This window comes from Phyllobates terribilis, unplaced genomic scaffold (assembly GCF_046119375.1).
Source record: "Phyllobates terribilis strain yellow unplaced genomic scaffold, ASM4611937v1 Scaffold_9__5_contigs__length_417890890, whole genome shotgun sequence".
Taxonomy (NCBI): Eukaryota; Metazoa; Chordata; class Amphibia; order Anura; family Dendrobatidae; genus Phyllobates; species Phyllobates terribilis.
The window spans coordinates 352,077,491-352,099,097 of NW_027362769.1; the positions used below are offsets into that span (position 1 = coordinate 352,077,491).

The following is a 21,607-nucleotide window of genomic DNA, read 5'->3' on the forward strand; positions in this document are numbered from 1 at the left end:
CTAGCTCCTCCCCTCTCCACAGAATGTCTGTGTATTCCTCTAGCTCCTCTCCATAGAATGTCTGTGTATTCCTCTAGCTCCTCTCCATAGAATGTCTGTGTATTCCTCTCGCTCCTCTCCATAGAATGTCCGTGTATTCCTCTAGCTCCTCTCCATAGAATGTCTGTGTATTCCTCTAGCTCCTCTCCTCTCCATAGAATGTCCATGTATTCCTCTAGCTCCTCCTCTATCCATAGTATGTCTGTGTATTCCTCTAGCTCCTCCTCTCTCCATAGAATGTCCACGTATTCCTCTAGCTCCTCTCCATAGAATGTCTGTGTATTCCTCTAGCTCCTCCCCTCTCCACAGAATGTCTGTGTATTCCTCTAGCTCCTCTCCATAGAATGTCCGTGTATTCCTCTAGCTCCTCTCCATAGAATGTCTGTGTATTCCTCTAGCTCCTCTCCATAGAATGTCCGCGTATTCGTCTAGCTCCTCTCCATAGAATGTCTGTGTATTCCTCTAGCTCCTCTCCTTTCCATAGAATGTCCGTGTATTCCTCTAGCTCCTCTCCTTTCCATAGAATGTCCGCGTATTCCTCTAGCTCCTCCCCTCTCCATAGAATGTCCGCGTATTCCTCTAGCTCCTCTCCATAGAATGTCTGTGTATTCCTCTCGCTCCTCTCCATAGAATGTCCGTGTATTCCTCTAGCTCCTCTCCATAGAATGTCTGTGTATTCCTCTAGCTCCTCTCCATAGAATGTCTGTGTATTCCTCTAGATCCTCCCCTCTCCACAGAATGTCTGTGTATTCCTCTAGCTCCTCTCCATAGAATGTCCGTGTATTCCTCTAGCTCCTCTCCATAGAATGTCTGTGTATTCCTCTAGCTCCTCTCCTTTCCATAGAATGTCCGTATATTCCTCTAGCTCCTCCCCTCTCCATAGAATGTCCGCTTATTCCTCTAGCTCCTCCCCTCTCCATAGAATGTCCGTGTATTCCTCTAGCTCCTCTCCTCTCCATAGAATGTCCGCGTATTCCTCTAGCTCCTCCCCTCTCCATAGAATGTCCGTGTATTCCTCTAGCTCCTCCCCTCTCCATAGAATGTGTGTGTATTCCTCTAGCTCCTCCCCTCTCCATAGAATGTCTGTGTATTCCTCTAGCTCCTCCCCTCTCCATAGAATGTCCGTGTATTCCTCTAGCTCCTCCTCTATCCTTAGAATGTCTGTGTATTCCTCTAGCTCCTCTCCATAGAATGTCCGCGTATTCCTCTAGCTCCTCCCCTCTCCATAGAATGTCCGTGTATTCCTCTAGCTCCTCCCCTCTCCATAGAATGTCTGTGTATTCCTCTAGCTCCTCCCCTCTCCATAGAATGTCCTTGTATTCCTCTAGCTCCTCCTCTATCCTTAGAATATCTGTGTATTCCTCTAGCTCCTCCCCTCTCCATAGAACCTTATAAGCACTAACTGTAATCTCCTATCTCAATAATGGGAAAATCTGTTTTCACTGAATACAATTTGTACCTGTGAATTGATTAAAAATGTAAACCGACAGATACTCTTTAAATATTAATTCGGTTCATGGCACAATGGGCACCGGATGTGTAAATCGGCTCCAGCAGAGCCCATACAGCATTCTCCTTACTGTTAATCTCCTAATAGATCTGTGACGTCAATCAATATAAAAACCCCAGGAGAGAACAACTGGGGCTGTGAATATTTTATGACTTAGGTACAGCCGTCCCCGGAGTTATTATGAAGCTCACAGATGTTTCCAGTGTTAAGCGGCTTAAAGATCTTTCACCCGACTATCATTATGTAATGCATACGCTAAACTTTGCAGGAACTAATGTGGGCAGAAAGTCCTAGGGAACGATCAAGAAACAATCCATTTTTGTTCCACCATAAAAACAGTATACGTTAACCCTTTGAAGACCAAGCGTTTTTTTTTTTCTTCCTCTTCGTTTTTACATTTTCCTTTTTTCCTTCCCTTCTTCCGAGAGCCATGACTGTTTTATTTTTCCATCTACATAAACATATGAGGACTTGAGCTTTGTAGATTTGAATGACTCCTTTCACTTTACCGTATAATGTACTGAAAAATGGGGGAAAAAAATCCAAGTGGGTTGAAAGTTTTTTAATTTTTTTTTACGATTAACAATATTATTTTTTTCATGTTAAACAATATGAAATGTTCGTACATGAGCGATGCCGAGTATGCTTAACTTTTTTTTAATTATTATTTTTAACAGGGGAAGTAAGGAGGGGGATTTGGATTTTTTTTGGATCAATTTTTTATTTTTACTTTTTATTTTTGGTCCTCACCGGGGGCTGGAACCTGCAATTGTTTGATCACTTGTACTAAATACTACAGCTCTTTAGTGTTGTATTATTATAATATAGTCCTAATAACAGGAGAACCAAGATGGTGTCATTGGGGTCCTTCATCTGCTACCATGGCAGCCCATGCAATGCGGAGGTTTGGGTGGGAGGGAGGTGATGGGCGACCAGAACCAGACTCTTGGGCAGGATCGCGTGGCTTAAATGCTGCTGTCAGTGACTGATCGCGTGGCTTAAATGCTGCTGTCAGTGACTGATCGCGTGGCTTAAATGCTGCTGTCAGTGACTGATCGTGTGGCTTAAATGCTGCTGTCAGTGACTGATCGCGTGGCTTAAATGCTGCTGTCAGTGACTGATCGCGTGGCTTAAATGCTGTCAGTGACTGATCGCGTGGCTTAAATGCTACTGTCAGTGACTGATCGCGTGGCTTAAATGCTGTCAGTGACTGATCGCGTGGCTTAAACGCTGCGGTCAGTGACTGATCGCGTCGCTTAAACGCTGCGGTCGTGACTGATCGTGTGGCTTAAACGCTGTGGTCAGTGGCTGATTGCGTGGCTTAAACGCTGCTGTCAGTGACTGATCGCGTGGCTTAAACGCTGTGGTCAGTGGCTGATTGCGTGGCTTAAACGCTGCTGTCAGTGGCGAATCGCATGGCTTAAATGCTGCTGTCTGACTGATCGCGTGGCTTAAATGCTGCTGTCAGTGACTGATCGCGTGGCTTAAACGCTGCTGTCAGTGGCGAATCGCATGGCTTAAATGCTGCTGTCTGACTGATCTCGTGGCTTAAATGCTGCGGTCAGTGACTGATCGCGTGGCTTAAACGCTGTGGTCAGTGGCTGATTGCGTGACTTAAACGCTGCGGTCAGTGACTGCGTGGATTAAACGCTGCGGTCAGTGACTGATCGCGTGGCTTAAACGCTGTGGTCAGTGGCTGATTGCGTGGCTTAAACGCTGCTGTCAGTGGCGAATCGCATGGCTTAAATGCTGCTGTCTGACTGATCGCGTGGCTTAAATGCTGCTGTCAGTGACTGATCACGTGGCTTAAATGCTGTGGTCAGCGACTGATCGCGTGGTTTAAACACTGCTGTCACTGACTGACAGCTCCACTCAAAAGGGGTTAATGGCAGAAATCTGATCTGACTCTGATCGCTGCTGTTATAGACAAATGTCGTCTGTATATCACAACCACTATCCGCTCCTGAGACCATGCCGCACACCCCGGACTACTCTATGATGGATATCTGTCATGGAGGGTTAAGGTGTCAAATTGATTTTGTAGTCCTCATGAGGCCGGTGTACACTGCTCAAAAAATAAAGGGAACACTCAAATAACACATCCTAGATCTGAATGAATGAAATATTCTCATTGAATACTTTGTTCTGTACAAAGTTGAATGTGCTGACAACAAAATCACACAAAAATCATCAATGGAAATCAAATTTATTAACCAATGGAGGCCTGGATTTTGAGTCACCACCAAAATTAAAGTGGAAAAACACACTACAGGCTGATCCAACTTTGATGTAATGTCCTTAAAACAAGTCAAAATGAGGCTCAGTATTGTGTGTGGCCTCCACGTGCCTGTATGACCTCCCTACAACGCCTGGGCATGCTCCTGATGAGGCTGCGGATGGTCTCCTGTGGGATCTCCTCCCAGACCTGGACTAAAGCATCTGCCAACTCCTGGACAGTCTGTGGTGCAACGTGACGTTGGTGGATGGAGCGAGACATGATGTCCCAGATGTGCTCAATCGTATTCAGGTCTGGGGAATGGGAGGGCCAGTCCATAGCTTCAATGCCTTCATCTTGCAGGAATTGCTGACACACTCCAACCACATGAGGTCTGGCATTGTCCTGCATTAGGAGGAACCCAGGGCCAACCGCACCAGCATATGGTCTCACAAGGGGTCTGAGGATCTCATCTCGGTACCTAATGGCAATCAGGCTACCTCTGGCGAGCACATGGAGGGCTGTGCGGCCCTCCTAAGAAATGCCACCCCACACCATTACTGACCCACTGCCAAACCGGTCATGCTGAAGGATGTTGCAGGCAGCAGATCGCTCTCCACGGTGTCTCCAGACTCTGTCACGTCTGTCACATGTGCTCAGTGTGAACCTGCTTTCATCTGTGAAGAGCACAGGGCGCCAGTGGCGACTTTGCCAATCCTGGTGTTCTGTGGCAAATGCCAAGCGTCCTGCACGGTATTGGGCTGTGAGCACAACCCCCATCTGTGGACGTCGGGCCCTCATACCACCCTCATGGAGTCGGTTTCTAACCATTTGTGCAGACACGTGCACATTTGTGGCCTGCTGGAGGTCATTTTGCAGGGCTCTGGCAGTGCTCCTCCTGTTCCTCCTTGCACAAAGGCGGAGGTAGCGGTCCTGCTGCTGGGTTGTTGCCCTCCTACGGCCCCCTCCTCATCTCCTGGTGTACTGGCCTGTCTCCTGGTAGCGCCTCCAGCCTCTGGACACTATATTGACAAACACAGCCAACCTTCTTGACACAGCTCGCATTGATGTGCCATCCTGGATGAGCAGCACTACCTGAGCAACTTCTGTGGGTTGTAGAGTCCGTCTCTTGCTAACACGAGTGTGAAAGCACAACCAACATTCAAAAGTGACCAAAACATCAGCCAGAAAGCATTGGTACTGAGATGTGGTCTGTGGTCCCCACCTGCAGAACCACTCCTTTATTGAGTGTGTCTTGATAATTGCCAATAATTTCCATCTATTGTCTATTCCATTTGCACAACAGCATGTAAAATTGATTGTCAATCAGTGTTGCTTCCTAAGTGGACAGTTTGATTTCACAGAAGTTTGATTTACTTGGAGTTATATTCTTAGTCTTCCCTTTATTTTTTTGAGCAGTGTATTTACTTTCATATAAAAGAATGGTAATAAGTATTTTTTGAGTCCATGCTAAAAATTCATTTACAAATTATATAGCTATCCTGATGTGGATTTTCAAAAATGAGTACACCAACCTCATCAGGTCTAAGAGATCTTATTTGGTTTGTATTGTGAGATCTGTTGGCAGATCCACTTTGAAACGTAAGTAAATAAGGCCGGGTCATCTCAAGAGCCTTGGACCTAGAATTGGCTTCTGATTGTCCAATAAGCCCTTGTCTAGAATATGTCTGCTGACATTATACTTATACTAATTTTTTGTCATTTCGTAGGTCCAGTAGAAGTCACAGCTGGCAGAACCAGATCAGCATTTCCTGGAAATCACCAGCACACAAGCACAGCCGGTAAAAACCCATCAAGACCCGAGAAACGAAGAAAATGACCGGATAGTAACAAAAAAAAAACCAAAACATCCATGAACTTGTGAATGATGTAAAACTGAAATGTCTTATAAAATATAACCTAAAAACATGTGATGTACGGAGTCTATCTTACCATTATATGATATGTGAAATTTCCTAAATAACGTGTTTCAATTTTTTTCAACATTTTCAAGCTCTCTGCTGTCAATGAAGAGGAACATTCTGGTTTGCGCTTTCCCTCCACTTCTCCCAGGAGTTATCTTTTTTTTTTTTGATATTGCCTTATGAGGGCTTTATTATTTTTATTATTATTATTTATTTATGAGGCCATATTTTTTTTGCAGCACAAGCTGTAGTTTTAGGTGATTTGACTCCATTCATTTTATCATATAATGTACTGAAAAACGGGAAAAAAAATCCAAGTCAGGTTAAACGGTGAAAACCCCCCACAATTCTGCAATTGTTTTTTTTTATGCCGTTCATTGTCCAGTAAAAATTACTTATCAATCTGATTCTCTAGTGCTATTAAACTAATATGTTTGTTTTTTTAAGTATTTCAGTGTCTAAAATTTTTTTGAACTTTTAAAAAAGAAAATATATAAAGGGTGGTCCAAAAGTAGGTGGACAGAAAGTGTAATAAGGTTATGAAGGGGGAGATTTATCAAACATGGTGTAAAGTGAAACTGGCTCAGTTACCCTTAGCAACCAATCAGATTCCACTTTTCATTCCTCACAGACTCTATGGAAAATGAAAGGTGGAATCTGATTGGTTGCTAAGGGCAACTGAGCCAGTTTCACAGATCTAGTTTTCACAGATAGATCTCCCCCAAATCTGTTTTCTTTTCAGATAATTCAGATAACACATAATGGCAAATAATTTAAATACAGATCAAAGAAAATGGATTTTAACAGAGTATTGGAAATCTCAAAATGCTGAAACCATTAGAGCAAATTGGGTTGAAACATTTGGTACTCAAGCCCCAAAGAGACAAACCATTTACCCCATTCGTGACAAATTCAATACCACTGGCTCAGTCCTTAATGCTCCAAAAACTGGTCGACTCAAAACAGTCTGTACAGAAGATAATAAACAACTTGTAGCATCGGCGTCCCTGCCCTCTGCTAGGCAGGGACGCCATCCCTCTCACCTCCGCGCTCCTCACGTGGGTCCGTCCAGCGCTCCTGTCTCTGTCGGCGCAGCGGAGTCTCTGCCCCATGTCAGACAGGGACACCATCTCTCCGGCCCCCCGGCTCCTGGCGCGGCTTCTCCCTGCGCTCCGTTCCCTGCTGTGGCCGGCGCGCGTTCCTCCTCCAGCAGAGTGCTTAGGGCGCGCGCACCCCCCCCCCTCTTAAAGGGACGGCGCGCGTCTTCCTAAAAAGTCCCCGGCCAATGGCCAGAGGACTTCCCACATTTAAGGCATCTCCTCCAAAATGGAGGTGCCCGAGCAACAGTTGTTGCACTGTGTCTTCACCTCTGCTTCAGCCCTCAGGTCCCTCTGCTAGCCTGACTAGTCCAGCCTGATTCCTGCCTGTCACCTGTCTGCTACCTGGAAGCACCTGCCAGCAACCGCTCAGTCTATCTACCTGCTTATCCGGAAGCGCCCGCCAGCACCTGCCGCGGCTATTTACCTGCTTATCCGGAAGCGCCCGCCAGCACCTGCCGCGGCTATCCTCCTGCTTACCCGGAAGCACCTGTCAGTACCTGCCGTGTCTATCTGCCCGCTGGGTTGAAGGTACCTGCCGTCTATCCAGAGACTGTCCCCGTCACTTGCCGTGACCGCCTGCCTGGCTACCCAGAGACTGTCCCCGTCACTTGCCATGACCACCTGCCTGTCTACCCAGAGACTGTCCCCGTCACTTTCTGTGACTACCTGCTTGCCTTCCCTGGGAGTCACCCGCTTCCTTACAAGGACTTCCCCTTTGTATTGCAGCTCAGAGGTTCCACCTCCCAGACCCATTTACCCAACTTGTTGCTGAAACATTTGTTCAGAGTCCAAAAAAGTCCACGAGAAGAGCCTCTTTGGAATTGGGAATTTTACGAGCTTCTATCATGCGAATCCTGAAATCTATTGGGTGGAAAGCTTATTGTCCATGTCTAATTCATGGTTTATTGGAGGATGATCCAGACCGGCGGCTGCAATTTAGTGAGATTATGCTTAATGAAATTGAAGAAAATCCAGTAATTTTAGATAACATTATGTGGAGTGATGAAGCTTCTTTCAAATTATCCGGCCATATTAACAGACATAATTGTATGTACTGGTATAATGAGAACATGCATTTAACATTAGAGCAACAACCAAATGAGCCTGGTGTGAATGTTTGGGGTGGTATTTCAAGTTTTGGTGTTTTAGGAGCAATATTTTTTGATGGAACAGTCACAGGAGATAAATATCTTGAAATTCTAATGAATCAAGTTGTTCCCCAGTTACTGCAACAGCCTAATTCAAATGACCTTTATTTCCAACAAGATGGGGCCCCTCCACATTATTCAAGAGTGGTCCGCGAGTATCTTGATGAAACATTTCCTAATAAATGGATTGGCTGAAGAGGCCCACTTGATTGGCCGGCACGTTCACCAGACTTGACCCCAATGGGTTTTTTCTTTTGGGGAGTACTCAAGGACAAAGTTTATAGTCGAAAACCAAAAAATGTCAGTGATTTGAAAAATGACATAAGAGATGTATTTCAAGAAATTAATACCCAAAGAGACTTGTGCAAAAAAGTTTGTCGAAGCGAAAGAGGCGACTTCAAAGCTGTGCAACTTGTAATGGAAAACAGTTTGAGCCCCGGCATTGATAAAATTTAAGGGCTTTTGTATTATTGTTCAGAATAAAATGTAATTGGCAATGTTATGCTTGTGTTAGTAAATATAATTTTATATAGAAATCCAAATAAATGTTATTATTTTCTGTCCACCTGCTTTTGGACCACCCTGTATATTAATGTCATCATTTTTTTTAAGACCCGTAACTTTTTTTACATTTTTCTATCAGTGGAGCTGTGTGAGGACTTGTTTTTCTTGTGTTGTGAGCTGTAGTTCTTACTGATACCCTTTTGGAGTAGATAAGATGTTTTGAACTCATATCTAGGGAGTAGCTGTAGTGTCACGTTCCCCAGAGTGTGATACTCCCCAGAGTGGCATTCCCCCAGTGTGTGACATTCCCCTCCGATGCGTGGGGCTCCTGTGACGTTCCACCCCGGTGTGTGACGACGTGCTCCTCCCCATGTGTGGCGTTCCCCCCGGTTTGTTTGACGTTCCCCAGAGTGCGGCATTCCCCAGAGTGACGTTCCCCCGGTGTGTGACATTCTCCCCCCCGGTGTGTGCCGTTCTCCCCCCCGATGTGTGGCGTTCCCCCCCCAATGTGTGGCATTCCTCCCCCAATGTGTGGCATTCCTCCCCCAATGTGTGGCATTCCTCCCCCGGTGTGTGGCGTTCCACCCGGTGTGTGGCATTCCTTCCCGGGTGTGTGGCGTTGCCCCCGGCGTGTGGTGTTTCCCCCAGTGTGTGGCGTTACCCCCCCCCGGTGTGTGGCGTTCCCCTTCCCCCCCGGTTTGTGTGACGTCCCCCCTTCCCCCGGCGTATGACGTTCCCCAGAGTGTGATATTCTCCGGAGTGACGTTTCCCGGAGTGGCATTCTCCCCGGCGTGTGACGTTGCCCTCAGTGTGTGGCGTTTTCCCTCTGGTTTGTGACGCGTTTTCCCCCCGGTGTGTGGCGTCCCCCCCCCCCCAGTGTGTGGTGTTACCCCCCCCTTCCCCGGTGTGTGGCGTCCCCCCCCCCCCGGTGTGTGACATTCTCCCCCCCGGTGTGTGACATTCTCCCTCCCGGTGTGTGGCATTCCCCCCGGTGTGTGCCGTTCTCCCCCCCGATGTGTGGCATTCCCCCCCGGTGTGTGGTGTTCCCCCCCATGTGTGGCATTCCCCCCGGTGTGTGGCATTCCCCCCGGTGTGTGGTTCTCCCCCCCGGTGTGTGGCATTCCTCCCAGTGTATGGCATTCTCCCCAGTGTGTGGCGTTCCCCCCCCGTGTGTGGCATTCCCCCCGGTATGTGGCATTCCCACCCGTGTGTGGCGCTCCCCCCCGTGTGTGGCGTTCCCCCCCCAATGTGTGGCATTCCTCCCCCGGTGTGTGGCGTTCCACCCGGTGTGTGGCATTCCTTCCCCGGTGTGTGGCGTTCCCCCTGGTGTGTGGCATTCCTCTCCCGATATGTGGCGTTCCCCCCCCGTGTGTGGCGTCTTCCCCTGGTGTGTGGCGTCTCCCCCCTGGTGTATGGCGTTCCCCCTGGTGTGTGGCATTCTCCCCTGATGAGTGGCATTCCCCCCCGGTGTGTGGTGTTCTCCCCCCCCGGTGTGTGGCTTTCTCCCCCCCCGATGTGTGGCATTCCCCCAGGTGTGTGGCATTCTCCCCCGGTTTGTGGCATTCCCCCCTGGTGTGTGGCGTTCCTCCCCCCCCGGTGTGTGGTGTTCCCCCCCGGTGTGTGGTGTTCCCCCCCGTGTGTGGCGTTCCCCCCCTGTGTGTGGCGTTCCTCCCCCTGTGTGTGGCGTTCCTCCCCCCCCTCGGTGTGTGAGGCGTCCCCCCCCGGTGTGTGAGGCGTCTCCCCGCCGGTGTGTGAGGCGTCTCCCCCCCAGTGTGTGAGGCGTCTCCCCCCCGGTGTGTGTGGCGCCCCCCCCCAGGTGTGTGGCATTTCCCCCGGTGTGTGGCGTCCCCCCCCCCGATGTGTGAGGCGTCTCCCCGCCGGTGTGTGAGGCGTCTCCCCCCCGGTGTGTGAGGCGTCTCCCCCCCCGGTGTGTGAGGCGTCTCCCCCCCGGTGTGTGTGGCACCCCCCCCCAGGTGTGTGGCATTTCCCCCGGTGTGTGGCGTCCCCCCCCCCGGTGTGTGAGGCGTCTCCCCCCCGGTGTGTGAGGCGTCTCCCCCCCGGTGTGTGAGGCGTCTCCCCCCGGTGTGTGTGGCGTCCCCCCCAGGTGTGTGGCATTTCCCCCGGTGTGTGGCATCCCCCCCCCGATGTGTGAGGCGTCTCCCCGCCGGTGTGTGAGGCGTCTCCCCGCCGGTGTGTGAGGCGTCTCCCCGCCGGTGTGTGAGGCGTCTCCCCGCCGGTGTGTGAGGCGTCTCCCCGCCGGTGTGTGAGGCGTCTCCCCCCCGGTGTGTGAGGCGTCTCCCCCCCGGTGTGTGAGGCGTCTCCCCCCCGGTGTGTGTGGCACCCCCCCCCCCGATGTGTGAGGCGTCTCCCCGCCGGTGTGTGAGGCGTCTCCCCGCCGGTGTGTGAGGCGTCTCCCCGCCGGTGTGTGAGGCGTCTCCCCCCCGGTGTGTGAGGCGTCTCCCCCCCGGTGTGTGTGGCACCCCCCCCCAGGTGTGTGGCATTTCCCCCGTGTGTGGCGTCCCCCCCGCCGGTGTGTGAGGCGTCTCCCCCCCGGTGTGTGTGGCGTCCCCCCCCCAGGTGTGTGGCATTTCCCCCGTGTGTGGCGTCCCCCCCCCCCGGTGTGTGAGGCATCTCCCCCCCGGTGTGTGTGGCGTCCCCCCCCCCAGGTGTGTGTCATTTCCCCCGGTGTGTGGCGTCCCCCCCCCCGATGTGTGGCATTTCACGGAGTGACGTTCCTTGGTGAAGGCTCCTTCAATGACCTCATGCCATCGCTCTCAAAAGCGATCATGGTGCAGAGGAAGACGGCAATGGAGGCTATAATGGAGGTCTGTCCTCTTCAGAGATGAGTCCAGCTTTTGTCTGTGATGCAATGATAGCTGGAGATTGGTCTGGAGACCACATGGGGAACACCATGAAGAAGGGAGCATCACACCGGTCCTACTCCCAGGATTATGGTGGGGGTGGTATAATGTACGGTAACCGGACCCCTCTAGGCTTCACACCAGGTACATTAACAGATCGGCTTGTCATTGATTTGATCATGGCACTAGTGGTGCAGCCATTTCTCTAAAGTCTCCCAGGAACCTTTTTTCAACATAAAATATTGCTCGTGCTACTGTGAGCAGCCTGTGTGACCTACATGTGCTACCATTGCTGCAGCATCTCTGGACTTGTCTCCCTCGAGCACATCTGGGACATCATTGGTCGGCAATTATAAAGCAGCTGCCAGCGGCGGATCTTGATGATTTGCTAAAGTGCACTCGGTGCCGTAGAACAATCCTCATTCGACCATTAATGACCTCATTGATGCCCGCAGGGTCTGTAAATGCCAGGATTTCTGCATGTGGTGCTCATACACCACACTGAATAAACTGATGTTTTGAAAATTTTGTTTCCATTGTTTCACCATTCGTATATCATTATCACGATGTGATTCCACGGTTTTTCCTTCTTGGTGCGGTCCTTCCACTGTTGAGCAGTATATATAAATAGTAGATTTGCCCTTACTGCCCACAAGAATCATGGCAGCCGCTGCCCCGTCACGTGACTCCGCTTCTCCGGCCCCGGGCTGTGGGCGGGGCTCCATCAGCAGATAGGGAGGCTGTGAGCGGAGGGTCGGGACTTCAGGCTGAGCTGGCTGTCCAGCTGGAAGCTTCGTCTTGTGGCCTCATGTCGGCAACGAAGTGTAGCAGGAAGATGGAGCGTGTGTCGCGACAGAAGGACATCCTGCTGGGCGCCTAGGTGCGGTATAACGAATGGCAGCTGTTCTCTCAGCGGCTGCCATTATAGCCCCCGTTACTCCAGGGGCCTGGGCACGGGGGGCTGCTCCCTGCTAGCGGGAACCTGCACCGCCGCTGCAGAGGGGAGGTGGGAAGAGAGAAGCCGGCGCTGAAGGAGTTAATGTGAGCGGCGCAAATAAGAAATGTATCTACGGGGGGCGCTGTATATACTAGTGTGTGACTGTATATAGGGGGGCGCTGTATATACTAGTGTGTGACTGTATATACGGGGGCGCTGTATATACTAGTGTGTGACTGTATATAGGGGGGCGCTGTATATACTAGTGTGTGTGACTATATAGGGGGGCGCTGTATATACTAGTGTGTGTGACTGTATATAGGGGGGCGCTGTATATACTAGTGTGTGACTGTATATAGGGGGGCGCTGTATATACTAGTGTGTGACTGTATCTACGGGGGGCGCTGTATATACTAGTGTGTGTGACTGTATCTACGGGGGGCGCTGTATATACTAGTGTGTGTGACTGTATATAGGGGGGCGCTGTATATACTAGTGTGTGTGTGACTGTATATAGGGGGGCGCTGTATATACTAGTGTGTGTCTGTATATAGGGGGGCGCTGTATATACTAGTGTGTGTGTGTGTGACTGTATATAGGGGGGCGCTGTATATACTAGTGTGTGTGTGTGACTGTATATAGGGGGGCGCTGTATATACTAGTGTGTGACTGTATATACGGGGGCGCTGTATATACTAGTGTGTGTGTGACTGTATATAGGGGGGCGCTGTATATACTAGTGTGTGTGACTGTATATAGGGGGGCGCTGTATATACTAGTGTGTGTGTGTGACTGTATATAGGGGGGCGCTGTATATACTAGTGTGTGTGACTGTATATAGGGGGGCGCTGTATATACTAGTGTGTGTGACTGTATATAGGGGGGCGCTGTATATACTAGTGTGTGTGACTGTATATAGGGGGGCGCTGTATATACTAGTGTGTGACTGTATATAGGGGGGCGCTGTATATACTAGTGTGTGACTGTATATAGGGGGGCGCTGTATATACTAGTGTATGACTGTATATAGGGGGGCGCTGTATATACTAGTGTGTGACTGTATATAGGGGGGCGCTGTATATACTAGTGTGTGTGACTGTATCTACGGGGGGCGCTGTATATACTAGTGTGTGTGACTGTATATAGGGGGGCGCTGTATATACTAGTGTGTGTGTGACTGTATATAGGGGGGCGCTGTATATACTAGTGTGTGTGTGTCTGTATATAGGGGGGCGCTGTATATACTAGTGTGTGTGTGTGTGTGACTGTATATAGGGGGGCGCTGTATATACTAATGTGTGTGTGTGTGTGTGTGTGTGTGACTGTATATAGGGGGGCGCTGTATATACGGGGGCGCTGTATATACTAGTGTGTGACTGTATATAGGGGGGCGCTGTATATACTAGTGTGTGTGACTGTATATAGGGGGGCGCTGTATATACTAGTGTGTGACTGTATATAGGGGGGCGCTGTATATACTAGTGTGTGACTGTATATAGGGGGGCGCTGTATATACTAGTGTGTGACTGTATATAGGGGGGCGCTGTATATACTAGTGTGTGACTGTATATAGGGGGGCGCTGTATATACTAGTGTGTGACTGTATCTACGGGGGGCGCTGTATATACTAGTGTGTGTGACTGTATCTACGGGGGGCGCTGTATATACTAGTGTGTGACTGTATATAGGGGGGCGCTGTATATACTAGTGTGTGACTGTATCTACGGGGGGCGCTGTATATACTAGTGTGTGTGACTGTATCTACGGGGGGCGCTGTATATACTAGTGTGTGTGACTGTATATAGGGGGGCGCTGTATATACTAGTGTGTGTGTGTGACTGTATATAGGGGGCGCTGTATATACTAGTGTGTGTGTGTGTGTGTGTGTGTCTGTATATAGGGAGCGCTGTATATACTAGTGTGTGTGACTGTATATAGGGGGGCGCTGTATATACTAGTGTGTGTGTAACTGTATATAGGGGGGCGCTGTATATACTAGTGTGTGTGACTGTATATAGGGGGGCGCTGTATATACTAGTGTGTGTGACTGTATATAGGGGGGCGCTGTATATACTAGTGTGTGTGTGTGTGTGTGTGTGACTGTATATAGGGGGGCGCTGTATATACTAGTGTGTGTGTGACTGTATATAGGGGGGCGCTGTATATACTAGTGTGTGACTGTATATAGGGGGGGCGCTGTATATACTAGTGTGTGACTGTATATACTAGTGTGTGACTGTATATAGGGGGCGCTGTATATACTAGTGTGTGTGACTGTATATAGGGGGGCGCTGTATATACTAGTGTGTGTGACTGTATATAGGGGGGCGCTGTATATACTAGTGTGTGTGACTGTATCTACGGGGGGCGCTGTATATACTAGTGTGTGTGACTGTATCTACGGGGGGCGCTGTATATACTAGTGTGTGTGACTGTATATAGGGGGGCGCTGTATATACTAGTGTGTGTGACTGTATATAGGGGGGCGCTGTATATACTAGTGTGTGTGTGTGACTGTATATAGGGGGGCGCTGTATATACTAGTGTGTGTGTGTGTGACTGTATATAGGGGGCGCTGTATATACTAGTGTGTGTGTGTGTGTGACTGTATATAGGGGGCGCTGTATATACTAGTGTGTGTGTGTGACTGTATATAGGGGGCGCTGTATATACTAGTGTGTGTGTGTGTGACTGTATATAGGGGGCGCTGTATATACTAGTGTGTGTGTGTCTGTATATAGGGGGGCGCTGTATATACTAGTGTGTGTGTAACTGTATATAGGGGGGCGCTGTATATACTAGTGTGTGTGACTGTATATAGGGGGGCGCTGTATATACTAGTGTGTGTGTGTGTGACTGTATATAGGGGGGCGCTGTATATACTAGTGTGTGTGTGACTGTATATAGGGGGGCGCTGTATATACTAGTGTGTGTGTGTGACTGTATATAGGGGGGCGCTGTATATACTAGTGTGTGTGACTGTATATAGGGGGGCGCTGTATATACTAGTGTGTGTGTGTAACTGTATATAGGGGGGCGCTGTATATACTAGTGTGTGTGTGTGTGTGTGTAACTGTATATAGGGGGGCGCTGTATATACTAGTGTGTGTGTGTGACTGTATATAGGGGGGCGCTGTATATACTAGTGTGTGTGACTGTATATAGGGGGGCGCTGTATATACTAGTGTGTGTGACTGTATATAGGGGGGCGCTGTATATACTAGTGTGTGTGACTGTATATAGGGGGGCGCAGTATATACTAGTGTGTGTGTGTGTGACTGTATATACTAGTGTGTGTGTGTGACTGTATATAGGGGGCGCTGTATATACTAGTGTGTGTGTGTGTGACTGTATATAGGGGGGCGCTGTATATACTAGTGTGTGTGTGACTGTATATAGGGGGGCGCTGTATATACTAGTGTGTGTGTGACTGTATATAGGGGGGCGCTGTATATACGTGTGTGTGTGTGTGTGACTGTATATAGGGGGCGCTGTATATACTAGTGTGTGTGTGTGACTGTATATAGGGGGCGCTGTATATACTAGTGTGTGTGTGTGTGACTGTATATAGGGGGGCGCTGTATATACTATTGTGTGTGTGTGTGACTGTATATAGGGGGGCGCTGTATATACTAGTGTGTGTGTGACTGTATATAGGGGGCGCTGTATATACTAGTGTGTGTGTGTGACTGTATATAGGGGGGCGCTGTATATACTATTGTGTGTGTGTGACTGTATATAGGGGGGGCGCTGTATATACTAGTGTGTGTGTGACTGTATATAGGGGGGCGCTGTATATACTAGTGTGTGTGTGTCTGTATATAGGGGGGCGCTGTATATACTAGTGTGTGTGTGACTGTATATAGGGGGCGCTGTATATACTATTGTGTGTGACTGTATATAGGGGGGCGCTGTATATACTAGTGTGTGTGTGTGACTGTATATAGGGGGGCGCTATATATACTAGTGTGTGACTGTATATAGGGGGCGCTGTATATACTAGTGTGTGTGTGACTATATAGAGGGCGCTGTATATACTAGTGTGTGTGTGTGTGTGACTGTATATAGGGGGGCGCTGTATATACTAGTGTGTGCGTGTGACTGTATATAGGGGGCGCTATATATACTAGTGTGTGACTGTATATAGGGGGGCGCTGTATATACTAGTATGTGTGTGACTGTATATAGGGGGGCGCTGTATATACGTGTGTGTGTGACTGTATATGGGGGGGTGCTGTATATACTAGTGTGTGTGTGTGTGTGTGACTGTATATAGGGGGGCGCTGTATATACTAGTGTGTGTGTGACTGTATATAGGGGGGCGCTGTATATACTAGTGTGTGTGTGTGACTGTATATAGGGGGGCGCTGTATATACTAGTGTGTGTGTGTGACTGTATATAGGGGGGTGCTGTATATACTAGTGTGTGTGTGTGACTGTATATAGGGGGCGCTATATATACTAGTGTGTGTGTGTGTGTGACTGTATATAGGGGGGCGCTGTATATACTATTGTGTGTGTGTGTCTGTATATAGGGGGCGCTGTATATACTAGTGTGTGTGTGTGACTGTATATAAGGGGCGCTGTATATACTAGTGTGTGTGTGTGTGACTGTATATAGGGGGGCGCTATATATACTAGTGTGTGACTGTATATAGGGGGCGCTGTATATACTAGTGTGTGTGACTATATAGAGGGCGCTGTATATACTAGTGTGTGTGTGTGACTGTATATAGGGGGGCGCTGTATATACTAGTGTGTGTGTGTGTGTGTGTGTGACTGTATATAGGGGGGCGCTGTATATACTAGTGTGTGTGTGTGTGACTGTATATAGGGGGGCGCTGTATATACTAGTGTGTGTGTGTGACTGTATATAGGGGGGCGCTATATATACTAGTGTGTGACTGTATATAGGGGGGCGCTGTATATACTAGTGTGTGACTATATAGGGGGCGCTGTATATACTAGTGTGTGTGTGACTGTATATAGGGGGGCGCTGTATATACGTGTGTGACTGTATATAGGGGGGCGCTGTATATACGTGTGTGTGTGACTGTATATAGGGGGGCGCTGTATATATGTGTGTGTGTGTGACTGTATATAGGGGGGCGCTGTATATACGTGTGTGTGACTGTATATAGGGGGGCGCTGTATATACTAGTGTGTGTGTGTGACTGTATATAGGGGGGCGCTGTATATACTAGTGTGTGACTGTATATAGGGGGACGCTGTATTTACTAGTTTGTGTGTGTGTGTGACTGTATATACTAGTGTGTGTGTGTGACTATATAGGGGGGCGCTGTATATACTAGTGTGTGTGTGTGTGACTGTATATAGGGGGGCGCTGTATATACTAGTGTGTGTGTGTGACTGTATATAGGGGGGCGCTGTATATACTAGTGTGTGTGTAACTGTATATAGGGGGCGCTATATATACTAGTGTGTGTGACTGTATATAGGGGGGCGCTGTATATACTAGTGTGTGTGTGTGACTGTATATAGGGGGGCGCCGTATATACTAGTATGTGTGTGACTGTATATAGGGGGGCGCTGTATATACTAGTGTGTGTGACTGTATATAGGGGGCGCTGTATATACTAGTGTGTGTGACTATATAGGGGGGCGCTGTATATACTAGTGTGTGTGACTGTATATAGGGGGGTGCTGTATATACGTGTGTGTGTGACTGTGTATAGGGGGGTGCTGTATATACTAGTGTGTGTGTGTGTGTGTGTGACTGTATATAGGGGGGCGCTGTATATACTAGTGTGTGTGTGTGTGTGTGTGTGACTGTATATAGGGGGGCGCTGTATATACTAGTGTGTGTGACTGTATATAGGGGGGCGCTGTATATATGTGTGTGTGACTGTATATAGGGGGGCGCTGTATATACGTGTGTGTGTGTGACTGTATATAGGGGGGCGCTGTATGTACTAGTGTGTGTGACTGTATATAGGGGGCGCTGTATATACTAGTGTGTGTGACTGTATATAGGGGGCGCTATATATACTTGTGTGTGTGTGTGTGACTGTATATAGGGGGGCGCTGTATATACGTGTGTGTGTGACTATGTATAGGGGGGTGCTGTATATACTAGTGTGTGTGTGTGACTGTATATAGGGGGGCGCTGTATATACTAGTGTGTGTGTGACTATATAGGGGGGCGCTGTATATATGTGTGTGACTGTATATAGGGGGGCGCTGTATATACGTGTGTGTGTGTGACTGTATATAGTGGGGCGCTGTATATACGTGTGTGTGTGACTGTATATAGGGGGGCGCTGTATATACTAGTGTGTGTGTGTGTGTGACTGTATATAGGGGGCGCTGTATATACTAGTGTGTGACTGTATATAGGGGGGCGCTGTATTTACTAGTGTGTGTGTGTGACTGTATATACTAGTGTGTGTGTGTGACTGTATATAGGGGGGCGCTGTATATACTAGTGTGTGTGTGTGACTGTATATAGGGGGCGCTATATATACTAGTGTGTGTGTGTGACTGTATATAGGGGGGCGCTGTATATACTAGTATGTGTGTGACTGTATATAGGGGGGCGCTGTATATACTAGTGTGTGTGACTGTATATAGGGGGCGCTGTATATACTAGTGTGTGTGACTGTATATAGGGGGGCGCTGTGTGTGTGTCTGTATATAGGGGGGCGCTGTATATACGTGTGTGTGTGACTGTGTATAGGGGGGTGCTGTATATACTAGTGTGTGTGACTGTATATAGGGGGGCGCTGTATATACTAGTGTGTGTGACTGTATATAGGGGGGGCGCTGTATATACTAGTGTGTGTGTGTGTGACTGTATATAGGGGGGCGCTGTATATACTAGTGTGTGTGTGTGTGTGTGTGTGACTGTATATAGGGGGCGCTGTATATACTAGTGTGTGTGACTGTATATAGGGGGCGCTATATATACTAGTGTGTGTGTGACTGTATATAGGGGGGCGCTACATATACTAGTGTGACTGTATATAGGGGGCGCTGTATATACTAGTGTGTGACTATATAGGGGGCGCTGTATATACTAGTGTGTGTGTGTGTGACTGTATATAGGGGGGCGCTGTATATACTAGTGTGTGTGTGTGTGACTGTATATAGGGGGCGCTATATATACTAGTGTGTGTGACTGTATATAGGGGGGCGCTGTATATACTAGTGTGTGTGACTGTATATAGGGGGGCGCTGTATATACGTGTGTGTGACTGTATATAGGGGGGCGCTGTATATACTAGTGTGTGACTGTATATAGGGGGCGCTGTATATACTAGTGTGTGTGTGTGTGACTGTATATAGGGGGGCGCTGTATATACTAGTGTGTGTGACTGTATATAGGGGGGCGCTGTATATACTAGTGTGTGACTGTATATAGGGGGGCGCTATATATACTCGTGTGTGACTGTATATAGGGGGCGCTGTATATACTAGTGTGTGACTGTATATAGGGGGGCGCTGTATATACGTGTGTGACTGTATATAGGGGGGCGCTGTATATACTAGTGTGTGACTGTATATAGGGGGGCGCTGTATATACGTGTGTGTGTGACTGTGTATAGGGGGGTGCTGTATATACTAGTGTGTGTGTGTGTGACTGTATATAGGGGGGCGCTGTATATACTAGTGTGTGTGTGTGACTGTATATAGGGGGGCGCTGTATATACTAGTGTGTGTGTGACTGTATATAGGGGGCGCTATATATACTAGTGTGTGTGACTGTATATAGGGGGGCGCTGTATATACTAGTGTGTGTGACTGTATATAGGGGGCGCTGTATATACTAGTGTTTGTGACTGTATATAGGGGACGCTGTATATACTAGTATGTGTGTGACTGTATATAGGGGGGCGCTGTATATACTAGTGTGTGTGACTGTATATAGGGGGCGCTGTATATACTAGTGTGTGTGTCTGTATATAGGGGGGCGCTGTATATACGTGTGTGTGTGACTGTGTATAGGGGGGTGCTGTATATACTATGTGTGTGTGACTGTATATAGGGGGCGCTGTATATACTAGTGTGTGTGTGTGACTGTATATAGGGGGGCGCTGTATATACTAGTGTGTGTGTGACTGTATATAGGGGGGCGCTGTATATACTAGTGTGTGTGTGTGACTGTATATAGGGGGGCGCTGTATATACTAGTGTGTGACTGTATATAGGGGGGCGCTATATACAGTCACACACGAGTATATATAGCGCCCCCCTATATACAGTCACACACGAGTATATATAGGGGGCGCTGTATATACTCGTGTGTGACTGTATATAGGGGGCGCTGTATATACTCGTGTGTGACTGTATATAGGGGGGCGCTGTATATACTAGTGTGTGTGACTGTATATAGGGGGGCGCTGTGTGTGTGTCTGTATATAGGGGGGCGCTGTATATACGTGTGTGTGTGACTGTGTATAGGGGGGTGCTGTATATACTATGTGTGTGTGTGACTGTATATAGGGGGCGCTGTATATACTAGTGTGTGTGTGTGACTGTATATAGGGGGGCGCTGTATATACTAGTGTGTGTGACTGTATATAGGGGGGCGCTGTATATACTAGTGTGTGACTGTATATAGGGGGGCGCTATATATACTCGTGTGTGACTGTATATAGGGGGCGCTGTATATACTAGTGTGTGACTGTATATAGGGGGGCGCTGTATATACTAGTGTGTGTGACTGTATATAGGGGGGCGCTGTATATATGTGTGTGACTGTATATAGGGGGGCGCTGTATATACTATGTGTGTGTGTGACTGTATATAGGGGGGCGCTGTATATACTAGTGTGTCTGTATATAGGGGGGCGCTGTATATAGTAGTGTGTGTGACTGTATATAGGGGGGCGCTGTATATACTAGTGTGTGTGACTGTATATAGGGGGGCGCTGTATATACTAGTGTGTGTGACTGTATATAGGGGGGCGCTGTATATACTAGTGTGTGTGTGACTGTATATAGGGGGGTGCTGTATATACTAGTGTGTGTGACTGTATATAGGGGGGCGCTGTATATAATAGTGTGTGTGTGTGACTGTATATAGGGGGGCGCTGTATATAATAGTGTGTGTGTGACTGTATATAGGGGGCGCTGTATATACTAGTGTGTGTGTGACTGTATATAGGGGGGCGCTGTATATACTAGTGTGTGACTGTATATAGGGGGGCGCTGTATATACTAGTGTGTGTGTGTGTGTGTGACTATATAGGGGGGCGCTGTATATACTAGTGTGTGTGTGACTGTATATAGGGGGGCTCTGTATATATGTGTGTGACTGTATATAGGGGGGCGCTGTATATACTATGTGTGTGTGTGACTGTATATAGGGGGGCGCTGTATATACTAGTGTGTGACTGTATATAGGGG

The 21,607-nt window shown here is 48.5% G+C and overlaps 2 protein-coding genes across 2 annotated transcripts in view; both read left to right on the top strand.

Annotated features, from left to right (window-relative positions):
- The window catches only part of LOC141161001 (kinesin-like protein KIF19), an 83,070-nt gene extending 77,466 nt beyond the window's left edge, over nucleotides 1–5,604 (top strand). The window contains exon 20 of the mRNA XM_073645792.1: nucleotides 5,495–5,604. Within this exon, the coding sequence (XP_073501893.1) occupies nucleotides 5,495–5,604 (110 nt within the window). The remainder of the gene's footprint in view (nucleotides 1–5,494) is intronic.
- A 6,409-nt stretch (nucleotides 5,605–12,013) lies between these two features.
- The window catches only part of CHST12 (carbohydrate sulfotransferase 12), a 51,123-nt gene continuing 41,529 nt past the window's right edge, over nucleotides 12,014–21,607 (top strand). Inside the window, exon 1 of the mRNA XM_073645793.1 lies at nucleotides 12,014–12,182. The gene's annotated coding sequence lies outside the window, so the exon portion shown is untranslated. The remainder of the gene's footprint in view (nucleotides 12,183–21,607) is intronic.